The 12,321-nt window shown below is 37.6% G+C and overlaps 8 protein-coding genes and 3 pseudogenes across 11 annotated transcripts, besides 1 other annotated feature; 5 read left to right on the forward strand and 6 right to left on the reverse strand.

Annotated features, from left to right (window-relative positions):
• Positions 1 to 12,321: part of a mobile genetic element that runs on past the window's edge.
• On the forward strand, positions 206 to 853 carry TVAGG3_0898380 (protein of unknown function, DUF4106 family; the record flags this gene model as incomplete). The annotated part of the gene is made up of 1 exon (XM_051251171.1): positions 206 to 853. A coding segment is annotated over one exon (648 nt), but the record flags the coding sequence as incomplete, so codon positions are not given.
• On the reverse strand, positions 1,213 to 2,126 carry TVAGG3_0898390 (annotated as a pseudogene). Its single transcript has one exon. A coding segment is annotated over exon 1 (914 nt).
• TVAGG3_0898400 (uncharacterized protein) lies at positions 2,646 to 2,846 on the forward strand (the record flags this gene model as incomplete). Its single annotated transcript, XM_051251172.1, has 1 exon — positions 2,646 to 2,846. The coding sequence occupies one exon, from the start codon at positions 2,646 to 2,648 to the stop codon at positions 2,844 to 2,846; it is 201 nt and encodes a 66-aa protein (XP_051086647.1).
• TVAGG3_0898410 (uncharacterized protein) lies at positions 2,875 to 3,495 on the reverse strand (the record flags this gene model as incomplete). The annotated part of the gene is made up of 1 exon (XM_051251173.1): positions 2,875 to 3,495. The coding sequence occupies one exon, from the start codon at positions 3,493 to 3,495 to the stop codon at positions 2,875 to 2,877; it is 621 nt and encodes a 206-aa protein (XP_051086648.1).
• TVAGG3_0898420 (uncharacterized protein) lies at positions 4,279 to 4,575 on the forward strand (the record flags this gene model as incomplete). The annotated part of the gene is made up of 1 exon (XM_051251174.1): positions 4,279 to 4,575. One exon carries the CDS (start codon positions 4,279 to 4,281, stop codon positions 4,573 to 4,575), a length of 297 nt encoding a protein of 98 aa, XP_051086649.1.
• TVAGG3_0898430 (uncharacterized protein) lies at positions 4,599 to 5,061 on the forward strand (the record flags this gene model as incomplete). Its single annotated transcript, XM_051251175.1, has 1 exon — positions 4,599 to 5,061. A coding segment is annotated over one exon (463 nt), but the record flags the coding sequence as incomplete, so codon positions are not given.
• On the forward strand, positions 5,216 to 5,810 carry TVAGG3_0898440 (uncharacterized protein; the record flags this gene model as incomplete). The annotated part of the gene is made up of 1 exon (XM_051251176.1): positions 5,216 to 5,810. A coding segment is annotated over one exon (595 nt), but the record flags the coding sequence as incomplete, so codon positions are not given.
• TVAGG3_0898450 lies at positions 7,059 to 8,055 on the reverse strand (annotated as a pseudogene). Its single transcript has one exon. A coding segment is annotated over exon 1 (997 nt).
• Positions 8,542 to 9,107, reverse strand: TVAGG3_0898460 (annotated as a pseudogene). The gene has a single exon. A coding segment is annotated over exon 1 (566 nt).
• On the reverse strand, positions 9,126 to 9,281 carry TVAGG3_0898470 (uncharacterized protein; the record flags this gene model as incomplete). Its single annotated transcript, XM_051251177.1, has 1 exon — positions 9,126 to 9,281. The coding sequence occupies one exon, from the start codon at positions 9,279 to 9,281 to the stop codon at positions 9,126 to 9,128; it is 156 nt and encodes a 51-aa protein (XP_051086652.1).
• On the reverse strand, positions 9,300 to 9,701 carry TVAGG3_0898480 (uncharacterized protein; the record flags this gene model as incomplete). Its single annotated transcript, XM_051251178.1, has 1 exon — positions 9,300 to 9,701. One exon carries the CDS (start codon positions 9,699 to 9,701, stop codon positions 9,300 to 9,302), a length of 402 nt encoding a protein of 133 aa, XP_051086653.1.

The following is a 12,321-nucleotide window of genomic DNA, read 5'->3' on the forward strand; positions in this document are numbered from 1 at the left end:
CATTGACAAGAAATTTGAGAATGTTTTAAAGAAGAACAAGAGAAAGTTAGAAAATGCTCAGATAAAACCCATACATGACAAGTTCTTATTTGCTCAGAATGGTATAACAGGTCTAATTGCACCACCTGGGTCGGGTAAGACTTTCACTTATCTTAAAATGGCTGCACAACAACAAGAACTAGATGAGAAGAACCCATTCTATGAGTTAGTAGTCATTTGTAGTACTTCTGGTCAATTCGATCAAACCGTCAATTCGTTCAAAGATATTATAAAGAAGTCTAAGTTAGTATGTATAAAAGACTCTGAGTTGTTAGATTGGATAAAGAAGTACCAAAGAAGAGTTTTGAAGTACAATGCTATAAATGAGTATGTCAATTCGAAGTTTAAAGACCCAAATGAGGAAATGCAGAGAATATTAGAGAAGAAACACTTCAGAAACAAACAGAAAGAGATAGAATACATTTCGAAGAAATTGCAATCTTACGATTGGAAGACTTACCCTCATAGATGTCTTCTTATCTTAGATGACTTTGCTTCTCATCCTTTGTTAAAGAACAGAGAACAAGATATGTGTCGAATTCTTAAGAAGCTCAGACACTTTAACATCTCAGTTGTCATTTGTGTACAGACAGCAAAGAGTTTAAGTAAAGATGTTAAAAGAATACTTACTGACATTATACTTTTCCCTGGATTGTCCGAAGACGATTTCATGGAACTTATGAAAGAGTCCATGGCAGGTAAGTTTGACAGACATGAACTATGGGAGAAGTACAAAGTCATACAAGACCCTCATACTTCTTTCAGAATTCATATCTACGCAAACAAAGTTCAAATTGTAAAAAGTCAAGCTTGAAAAATAAAGAGTTTTGGCGACCAGGGTTTTTTCACTACTCGCTGTTCTTCTCTCGGTTTTTCGAGGGAAGCAAGCATATGAGGAAATTCATGAAATTTCATACGGAATTCAGCAAAAATATATTTTAGGTGAAGAGGTGAGATTTCACCTCTTTTTTCACCTGTTTTTTCACCTCAGTTATTTTATAAGCGTTTCACATGGTAAACGTTATTTTTTAAATTTTGTGAAAACTCAACGGTTTGACACAAGCCCTAAAAATTATTTTACTCAGAATTTTGTTGCTGAATTCAATAAAAATATATTTTAGGTGAAGAGGTGAGATTTCACCTCTTTTTTCACCTCTTTTTTCACCTGTTATTTTATAAGCGTTTTACATGAATTGTATGATGTATATTTGAAATCCTAAACAATTTCGTAGCTTCTATTTCTTCTGTCAGTACATCGAATGTTTTAACGATACCGAAAGTTTCTTTATACTTCTTCTTGACGTCAGATAGAAGGAAATCGTCAGCAGTTGGATAGTTTTTGTTCAGAAATGCTAACATGTTCATTTTATCTTCTGCTGGTTTCTCTACTTCTTTCTTTAAGTCAGCATAGTCGTTTCGCATACGTTCTATCTCTTTGACGGAGTAGTTATATTTCCTCATTGCTGCTTTACATTTTGAACATTGTGGGTTCATTTTAGCATTGTACATTGAAACCTTACCTGCTAAAACAACTAAGGCGTCAATTGCTCTCTTTAACTCAAAAGTTGCGGGTCTTATTTGTTCATTCCATATCTTACCTCTTCTATCTTTATCTCTTATCTGCCATACACATTTTGCAACTAACGAAACAAAGTTGTCGTAGGTCTTAAACTCCCAGATTTGTATATGTCAGAGATGTTCTTATAACCATATCGCAATCTTTGTCCATGACTTTGTGGTTGCAATGAAATCCAAGAAACTCATAGTTAACCTTTCGTATGAACTTCTTTATTTCTACTGAGTCAGTTGCTTTGACTTCTATTTCATCGAATTCTGGAATAGTAAGCTTTTTTGTTGTTGGATTTCAGGAAGTTTAGGTAGATGGTCAATAATGTCCTGCATTTCATAAAGATACTGTTCATTTGTTTCATCTTTCGCAGTGCAATCTAAATCTCCTTGAGAAGTTCTTGCTTTATCTTCTGGATTTTTGTTTCGAAAGTATATGAAGAAGGAATGAAGCTTTTCATCTCTACTAACATTGAAGTTGGGTTCATGACTAAAGAGTTTGGTGCTGTTGTTGCTAACATGTTCTTACAATAAAAATAAAAAAATATTTTTTTAAAAAAACCAACTTTATTTTTTATTTCGGGAAAATTCATGAGGTGAAAAAAGAGGTGAAAAAAGAGGTGAAATCTCACCTCTTCACCTAAAATATATTTTTGTCTGATTTACGCTCATTACGATGAAGTTTCGACAAAACATTTACGATGAAATCATGAAAATTCATGAGGTGAAAAAACAGGTGAAAAAAGAGGTGAAATCTCACCTCTTCACCTAAACATTATTTTTGCTGAAAAAGTGTCATTTTTTCATGTCCGAAGACTCGAAGGTGCAACACTTCCAAAATACCGACGAACTCAGAAGAGCAGCATGGCAGTATGTTCTTGACAACTTCTTTGAGTTCTCCAGGTACACCTTGGAAAATGCTGAAGAACTCCGACACAGAGAATTTGGAGAAATTGCACTCCAATACTACCTTGACAAACAAAGGGTAAACAAAGGGTAAAATAAGACTAAAAACTTAACGTTTAAAAAGTGACATTTTTATGAGCTCCGAGTCACCGAGAAAACTTGGTCAGATGTTAGCAGCTTACTTCCCTGAGGAGGATGGAAGCGTTACATACGTAAGGTTCAAAAACAACGAACCTGGAATTGCGTACCAAATTCGCAATTACATGACCATGGAAGAGTACGAAAGGTTCCTACAAGAGAAACCAGCTCTAAACAACTCAGAAAAGAAAGAGTAAAAAGTTTAACTCGTAATTGTTTATTTTTTTACTTGTATGGGCAAGCTGCAAGAATGAAGTCGACTATCTCGGTCTTTGTCTTGACCAGTTGGACTGCTCTTGCGAGTACGTCTGTTTTACGGTCTCCAGCTGGTGTCTGACCTTCGTAATTGCGCATGTTCTTGAGAGCTCCAACTGTAAATGGTTGTAGGATGAAGAGTCTCTCAGACTGCTTGAGGTAGTCGTCTCTGTCTTTGACCGAATCTGTGGTACGAGTCGAATCGGTCGACCTTAGGGAAGAGACTGAAAGCCTGTCATCTTCCATAGGGGCTGTGGCATACTCTTTGCGTAAACGGTTCAGACCTTCTTCGAACTCTTGGTCTCTCTTCGATTGGGATTGAGATTGGAATTGGGGTGGAGGGTTTGACATGAACATCCAAGGGTTAGGGAAGTAAGGCATGGGTTGAGGAGGGTAGTTTGGAAAGCCTTGTGGTGGGTAGTAACCTTGAGGTGGGTAGTAACCTTGAGGTGGAAATTGGTAGTAATTCGGAGGTCCTTGTTGGAACTGAGGTTGCTGTGGGTAGCCTTGTGGAGGTGGAACCTGTTGTGGTGCTGGAGCATGCTGTTCTTCTGGCTGTGGAACGGGTTCAGTAGGTGGGACGTCGGACATTCGTTTGTGTCTTAACCGTCTTTGTTCTGAAACAATATAATATTGTCTTGAAAAAGTACAACATTGTCTTGAATAAGTACAATATTGTCTTGAAAAAGTACAACATTGTCTTGAAAAAGTACAACATTGTTCTGAAAAAGTTCAACATTGTCTTGAAAAAGTACAACATTGTCTTGAAAAAGTACAACATTGTTCTGAAAAAGTTCAAGACTTGTTCTGAAAAAGTACAGCTGTACTCAAATTTGAGAGACATTGTTCTGAAAAAGTACAATATTGTCTTGAAAAAGTACAACATTGTCTTGAAAAAGTACAACATTGTCTTGAAAAAGTACAACATTGTCTTGAAAAAGTACAACATTGTCTTGAAAAAGTACAATATTGTACTGACTCAGTATGGAGCTTGACCCCTTAGACGAAGCAATTTATCTAATTGAGGTAAATGAAACCGTGAAGGAATATCTCAGCAAGTGCAAACCAAGCAAGTCCATTGGCTTCTGGTTGTCCAAGAATAGTGTCTTAAAGTTGGAAATTGAAACAGGTGTTGCAATTCAAGTTCCAGAAGGCACTGCATTCGATGATATTAAGGATGTGAAGAAAGAAGCCCTCTTGAAGTTCTTCATGAAACGTCCTTGGATACTACTTCCATATCGTGAGAGCCCAATTCCACGAATTACACAAATTCTCAGAGCACTACTTCACTACTCTGGACAGCCGTTCTTCATAACCTCAGAAGGCGACATCCAACCAATTCAGTAAACATCTCATTTTAACTTCACTTTTTTTATGTTTTTACTCACACTCGTACTCAACAGGTTTGTGTACAACTATTTCAACTGTGAACCTTGTATTGACCGGTCTTCCTGCAAATGCAAGTTCGGTCAATACACAATTTATGGTGGCAAGAAAGACAGTGGGGAATGTTATTCTGACATCTGTTGTTGCGCTCGAGAGAGAATTGAAATTCCAGACCCACCTCCCCCAAGAACTCCAACACCAACACTCAAGTTGCCGAAGACTCATGTGAAGAAGAAGCCTTCTGGTAAGTTTCTTATAGCCATCTATATGGCACGCTTTGAGTAAAAACATTTTTTTTTCTTTTTTGAATGAAGCAAGTTAAATTCGTCCCACACCAATCTCAATGGACCGATGAAGAGTTTCAAGCTATGGTTGAAGGTGTTGAGAACGACATAGACGGCGAACTTGAAGGAGCTCAAACCACAATTGCAACCAAAATTGCACAAGTCAAGGAACAGATAGCTCCACTTAAAGCTACCAAAGCTACTCTTGACCTCATGGATAGTTACCGTTTAGAAGTAAAGAGTGGAATAAGACAATTAAAATTAAAACTTCTAAACTACGAAGCTATACTCCAAAAGTTAGCAGAAATGAGAAGACTTTACCAGAGCTACTTACATGTAAGGGACTTACCTTCAAGCAGTCCGACCAAAGATGAATTTTCTGACATTGTCCCAATTTTGTCCGAAAGTCAGCTCAGATGTTTTGAACTGCTCCCAACATATCCAGAATATGAACGTTTGCCTGAACTCTTCCGCAATCTCAAAAAACGTTTTTTGGTTCTCATGTTCGAAACTTTTATCGGAAGAGACAACAAACGTTCAGAAGAAGAACAAGATATTATTTTAAACTTGTTGTATGACATAACCGTCATAACAAGCTTTTTGAAGTAAAACCGTCATTCTCAAACCACTTCATTTTTTCGATGTCCGAACAAGCACCGAAGCCGAACACAATGGCAGATGTCCTTTCAATGTTGCCAGACAAGCGCCCAGTTCAAATTCAAATTTTGAATTTGAAAGCTCATCTGACAAACACCGTTAAGACTCTCCAAAGTAGTCTTATGGAAGAGATGACCAAGCTCAAAGCCGATGTCCTCATGAACCAAGCTTCCAATGAGAAATGCCTGAATGATTTGACGGAAACCTTGCGCATTTACGCGAGAGAGAACCGAGACCTTGCCAGACTCATCTACCGTTTCTTCGAAGAGATAGACGCCATCTGGAAGGTACTCGGAAAGGACAGAACCTCCAACACCGTAATTCGTGAACACAGAATTGAAGAAGGAATTGTCGAGGAAGAAGAGAAACACGAAGAAGAGGAAGAGGAAGAAGAGAAACACGAAGAAGAGGAAGTTTGGGCAACCCTTGTTGCCGATGACTTACGAAATTTCCCAACCCTACCCATACCAAATCCGCAACAAGGAGACAGGCAAGGTTCTTACCCCAGTCCTCAACAACTTGGGACACTTGAACCTTACCCTTCGGAATTACGGTTCAATTCCATGGGCAAGCTTGTCGCAATTCAATGGGTTCCAAATCCAAACAAGAAGACGAAGGTCAGACACATTGACGGTGACAAGCTCAACAACCGTAAGGAGAACCTCGAGTGGTTCTAAGAGTAAAAAAATTTTATTTTAGGGGGAAACCCCGAGTAAATTTAGGTGTTTATTTAGTTAAGTAGCTTAAATTAAGGTAATTTGGACAATTAGTTCCGACCTCTGAATTGGACTCTTTCGTCATCCCAGTTGCGTAGGAGGTCGTCCCAGAGGAGTTGGTAGAATTGCCAATCCAAGGACGATTTGTCCTCCCAGGCATTGAGGATGTACTGCTCGTAGAGTTCATGACCTCTGCCTTGCACCAGACACCCTCTCCCTTGGAACGTAAGGCTTCTTCGAAGTGCTCGAATGCGATTGGCTGCGGGACCATCTGAAATGACACTTTTTGTCCGTTTGGTCAATGTTCGTGTCTCGTGCCATAGTCGACGAAAATACAAACAAACAGGTTATATATGAGTTTGAGACCAAGAATGGTGTAACTCGACCTGTCCGATTCAAATTCGAATAAAAATTTTTTATTTCATGCAATGTTTTATTTCTGTGCCGTCTTCAAGTATGCCCCAGTACTTACGCTTGGAGAGGACATGAACTTCGGTGAAAATTTTGTCCAATTTGAATTGACCCATCTTTTCACCGACCATTCCCATTTCAATGAGTTTGTTGTAGCCTTCTTCGTTCGTCATGAGTGCGTCAATGTTCTCATAGTAAACCTTCACTTTGGATTTGACTTCGGAGAAGAATTTGTTGTAGTTGTCAAGGACTGCCTTTGCGAACTGAGGGTAAGACCAATGTTCGACAATAGGTTTTAATGTGGTTACTAAGCCACTTTGACCTTGAGTGAATTCGTACTTCAAAACAAAAGGAGAAAACCTTTCAACAAAGTTGTCGACCTTCTCATAATGTTTACTCTTCATCTTGAGGTTTCTTAATGGAATATCCCCATGTCGAATTCATAAGCAATTTGAGTGTCATTGCAAGTTTGGGGTTTGAAGCTTTCCTAATATCATACAGTTGTTGTATGACTTTTCCAACTGTATAGTTCCTTCCTGGGAACTCACCATCTTCGTTTGGAATTCCAGTCGGGATATATTGGACGAACCTCATGTACGCAGCGTTAAGGTCGACATAGTATATCTTTTCATCTGAGTCGAACTTGTCGCAACCAATGGGTCCAGTTCGTGGAAATTCAAGTGAGTCTCTTATCTTCTGAGAAACTTCTCCTGTTATCTCATAAACATCGTCGAAGCAACCTGTTTCATATAAAACCTTCTGACCTAACTCAGATGCTCTCCAATACAATTTGACGTCAATTGGATGTCTCAATGGAAGTTTGTTTATAGCATCTTGAAGTTCTTGCAACCTCATTGGAAGTTCTTCTGGTTCAGGTTGGTATCCGAACAATCCAACTCCTTTTGGAACTGTGTACTTCTTTTGTGCTAGAACTTTGTCTGGAACAACTTTTGGTCTTGCTAACAATGAAAAGTTTGTTTCGTCTTTTGGTACAAAAGTTTCTGTCAGCTTGTCATCTGGAATTGGTTCCAACAAACCTTTCTCGAAAAGAATGTTTACAGCTCTGACAATGTTGCACTTGCCTTTTCCGAACAATGGGTTTGTAAGACTTTCGTTCAACATGAAGTGGTTGTGGACAATTACAATCTTCAACCATGGTAAGTCTTTGTCAACAACATAGTCGTCATGTGAAGAACCTTTAGCTGTAGGTATGTTGACTCGGATATTGACATTTGCCAACGGTGCAATTTTTGCCAATTGACCTCTGAGAATGTACCTTGTCTTCACACATGACTCAAGATACTTCATCTTCTCATCTGTAACAAGACCAGAGTTCCTGAGACATGTAAGAATACAAGGTTCATTGACAATTGTTTCAATTGAATTGTAAATTCCATACCTTGTCAAGTCAATGTCAGACTTATTTATGAACGGGAAGTATCCAGCATGTTGTCTGACTGCTTGAGGGTTAGGTTGGTACCATTCGAACTTACACTTGCAATTCCTTCAATTGCATTCAAAATGTCTGAGTCGGAGTCAACCATTTGTTCTCTCTTTGTAGTCTTGAAAGCGTCAAGAAGCATTGCAGCTGTTGTGACATTGCCATGTGCATAGTAAATGTGACCGTCCAAATCTGTTACGGTTAGTCTGAGATTGTATCCTTTCTTATTTCCGTCTTGTATGCAGCAAGTACCCATGAAGCCTTCTTTGTTCTTTCCTTCGTCAAAGTTTACTGTAAAGGTTCGACCAGATGTAATTTGACTTCTAACTTCACGATACTTTTCATATGCATATCTTGTTCTTTCCATGGGAGCATGTGCGTCTTCACCTTTTCCTTTTTTCCTTCTCAAAGGATGCAATTGTTCGTCATGTTTCCAGTAGAATCTGGCAAAGCCGTCGTGTCCTTCAACTTGAGGTTCACTAACATCGAAAGGCATGTCCATAAGACGTTCTTCTTCTAACCTCTCTAGTCTGTTTGGATAATTTGTGCGTGCTGTTTCCAAGTCCATTTCATAGCGAAGACCAGACATTTGTCATAGACTTTTATGGGTCTTCCCTTCCTATATTTAAACTTCTTTGAAACTTTCCAACCATATCTTTCTAACTCTGCTTTTATTCTAGCAGATTTTCTATCCATTCTATATGGGGGCATTTTTTATAAAAATAAAAAAATATTTTTTTCTTTACTTTACATAACCTCCTGCTGCCATAAGTCTTTGACGCCAACCCATACCAGCTAATGAGGTTGACTAAACTTTGTTTTTGGTTTATCTTCAGTTTTTGGTTTTTCTTCTTCTATCGGTTTTTCGTCACTTTTCGGTTCCTCTGACTTTACCTCACTTGCAGGTATGGTTGTGTCGTCAACATCTTCATAAATATCATATGCCATTTGTTTTTGTTTTCCTTTCAACTTTTTGTGTTTGTTGTAAAGTTTAGAATATTTCGACTCTAAGTCAATGAGATGTTCTATAATGAACTGTTGGTCAGTGAAGAATACCTTCCCATCTGTTGTCTCGAAAGCTCCTTCAGACTTCAATATTTTATTTGTGAGAGTCTGTTTCTTTTTTGAGATACTAGCCGTTCCATTTCTATGAAAAGTGACTTTGTAGTTAGGGTTTGTATTTCCAGACCTGGCACTTTCTATTATTGAATTTTTCTCTTCATCTGTAAGTTCTTTGACAGGTTTTGACAATGGTTCTGAACTTTTTGTTTGTGGTGTCAAATCTACCGTTTCAACTTCTTCGGTCATTTCATCTCAGTAAAAATTTTAGTTTGGTTTGTTTTCAACTGGTTGTTTAGGTTTTTTAAGTCGGTCTAAAACTTCCTGAGGTATAGGAAGAACTTGACAAACACGTGGTTGTGTAACTGCTGGAAGTCGACAAATCCATCTTGAACCCATTTGTCTCAATGCTGTATTGTTCATTTCATCTCAGTAAAAAATTTACATTCCCCACGTTTGAGGCGGTTGCGGTTGGTTGTTGTTTACCCACTGTTGTGCATGGTTATATCCTCTGTTAAAGAATCTTTCACCTTGGTCCATATAGTGCCCTGCTTGGTTATAGTAGTCATTTGCTTTGTTATAGTAGTTTCCTGCTTCTCTTCCTACATTGTCCATCCATCCTTGAACTTTTCCTCTTGTTTCAGGATTTGGAATAAGATTTGCTGCATCTCGTGCTACCTCCCAACCTTTCTGTACAGTTTGTATAATAGGTTGTGCTTTCTCTTTCAGTATACCTAATGTACTCAAAATCTTCCTTCCAATTCCAAATGCACCTCTGGCTATTGTTCCCACTGCGGGCAAAAATCTGGATGCAACTCCTGCTAATGCGCCAAATAAACCCATTTCTTATAGGGTAAAAAATGACGAATCCAAACAAGGACCCCTATGTTTCTAAAGCGACAAAGAAAGCACTCATGATAAAAATCTTTAGTTCAACACCAAATGCTTGGTTTATGGATATCTTGGAAAACATTCCGAGGTATAGAGAAGATGGACCACCATACTGGCTAATATTTGTCGGTCAAAACACAAGATACTGTGAAGCCATACCATTACAGTCCAAAAATATTTTAGATGTGAAAACTGCTTTGACAATATTCGTTGACAAATACCATCCAACAAAACTGACATCTGACTGTGAAAGTTCTTTCAAATCAGACGATATTAAAAACTATCTGCGTTCAAAAAATGTAAACCAATATTTCATTGTCGACCAAAACCATTCTGCTCTTGGTGTCATTGACAGTTGTATAAAAATCTTAAGAGACTTAAACCAACCACAAGGTGGTGAGGTAGATGAAATGTCATATGACGACAATATAGACACTTCTCCATGGCAAAGATGAGACAAGTTTTAAATATTTACAATAGCCGTAAACAAAAAGGTTTGGGAAACCACTCCCCCGAAGAAATGAAAAACAACCCTGACTTAGAGAAAGACTATATATTTAATAGTTTAGTCAAAAGAGACAAACAAGAAAGAATGCCAGGCTTCAAACTTAAGAAAGGTGACAAAGTAAAAATAGAAATACCTAAACGCGACCCATATGAAAATACTATTGACTATGACAACAATGGGAACTCGACAGGTACTCACATTCGTGTTCGTAAAAATAGAAGAAAGTATACAAGAGAATATTATGAAGTTTTAGGCAAACATGGCAAAATGTACAGACTGCAAGCAGAAGATAAAACTACTATTGTCAGACCTCGTTTCAAACTTGTCAAAGTTCAAGGTGGTATACTTTCAAAGACAGTTCCTAACAAATATAAGACAACTCCTGACGAATATGCTAAAGAAGTTGAAAATGACGACTAAGCATTTCTATACCATGCGTAAACTGTCATGTAAGGTGGCATGTAGTCTTTACTCTGTCCCGTTGTTTGCGTAATACCTGAAACGCGATGTGTATGGCTTCCTCCTCCTCAGTGTTACTCCCAGTAACAATTTATAGCAAACTTAACGTCCTCTTTAACATCATATCCTTTACCTTTTGTCATTCCTGACCAATCCCAAAATCTATGCTATGCAACCTGCTTCAGATGTACTTAAATTTATGTAGTGACTGTGCGCAGGTAAATTTTCACCTGAAATCGTTTTACTTCCACCTGTTTCCTTTGAAGAGTTTGCACAATACAAAAACCTGTCGACTATTTGAGTCCAAGTTCCAAAACCAAGTACTACTTCTGGTCTGGTAGAGTTCATTGACGTATAAATAGAACCTATAGGATATACTGTTTGAAGTATTTCTGTCTTTAACGTTTGAAGCTCTGTTTTGTCAGCTTTTTATCATATAAATCTTGAGCAGTGAATTTAACTTTGTTTTCATCCTCCATGACATAGACATTTCCACATCTAATGTCTTTATCCGATGTTAAACCTTGTGGAAAGTTAGGAGGTTTCCAATTTAATACATCCCCAGTTTCTTCAACCGTTCCTTCAATATTTTCTATACCAACAGTTGCGAAGAAATCGTGTGTATGTCCAACGTCACTTTTCTCTGTTTAAGGTTTCTTGTAAGTTTGTAATATCAGATATGGTATGTGTATGAGTCTTTTTAGAATATTCTTTGTCAGCTCTTGTCACTTCACTTGACATTTTATTGTCAACATATGTTTTATCCGCTTTGTCATCTAACTTTCTGGTAGTTCATCTACGTCATAGATGTTATGTGTATGATGTTTTTGTGGGTATGTTCTATCTGTCCATGCGAGAATATAGTCTCTTGTTGCATCTACATAATCTTTGTCAGCTTTGTTGTCAATATCTTGCTTCAAAAGAAGTTCATCTATAGGTTTTCTCGTTTAAAGTTCTTTTTGTTGGATTTATACAAACAGTATGGTTCTTACTGTCTTGAAACAGAAACTCATCTGTCATTGGGTTTATCGTCAGTTTTTAAGTTCCTTCTTCAATGACTCAGATATCTTAGAATAGTTTGAAAAGTTTGTTGTGTTCTTATTTAGAGCTTGCAAAATGAGTTGTCGGTTGTGTTGTATTTCTCTCATAGACGCTGTTTCTTTCGACATTTTTATTCTAGATAAAATATGCTCCAATAGAAAAAGAAAATTCAAGAGTTGCTACAACTAAACCATTAGATGAACTTTTTACTAATGTCGGTCAAAAGTTTGAGACAGAGACCGTAAAGCATGAAGGCTATCGTTTTGACTACCCATTAAGATGGCTAAGAGACCCATCTGTCACAAAAGCTATTGGCTTTCGTAGAATGAAGTTTGTGTCTGTAGAAGATAAAAGTTTTCCATTTATTGTAAGGTTTCATATAGATTATATATCTGAAGGGAACGAAAAAATGTGGGAAGAAATTGAGCTAATACAAGTTGACCTTTCATCTTCTCTACAGACTGCGTTAAAAATATAGAAGATAAAATAAATTCATGTTATGCAAAAATATGCTGATGAATATGCAAATACCGAGAGCACACTTTATTGGAGAATTGTATATGA

Source organism: Trichomonas vaginalis, chromosome VI (genome assembly GCF_026262505.1).
Source record: "Trichomonas vaginalis G3 chromosome VI, whole genome shotgun sequence".
NCBI classification, from domain to species: Eukaryota; Parabasalia; order Trichomonadida; family Trichomonadidae; genus Trichomonas; species Trichomonas vaginalis.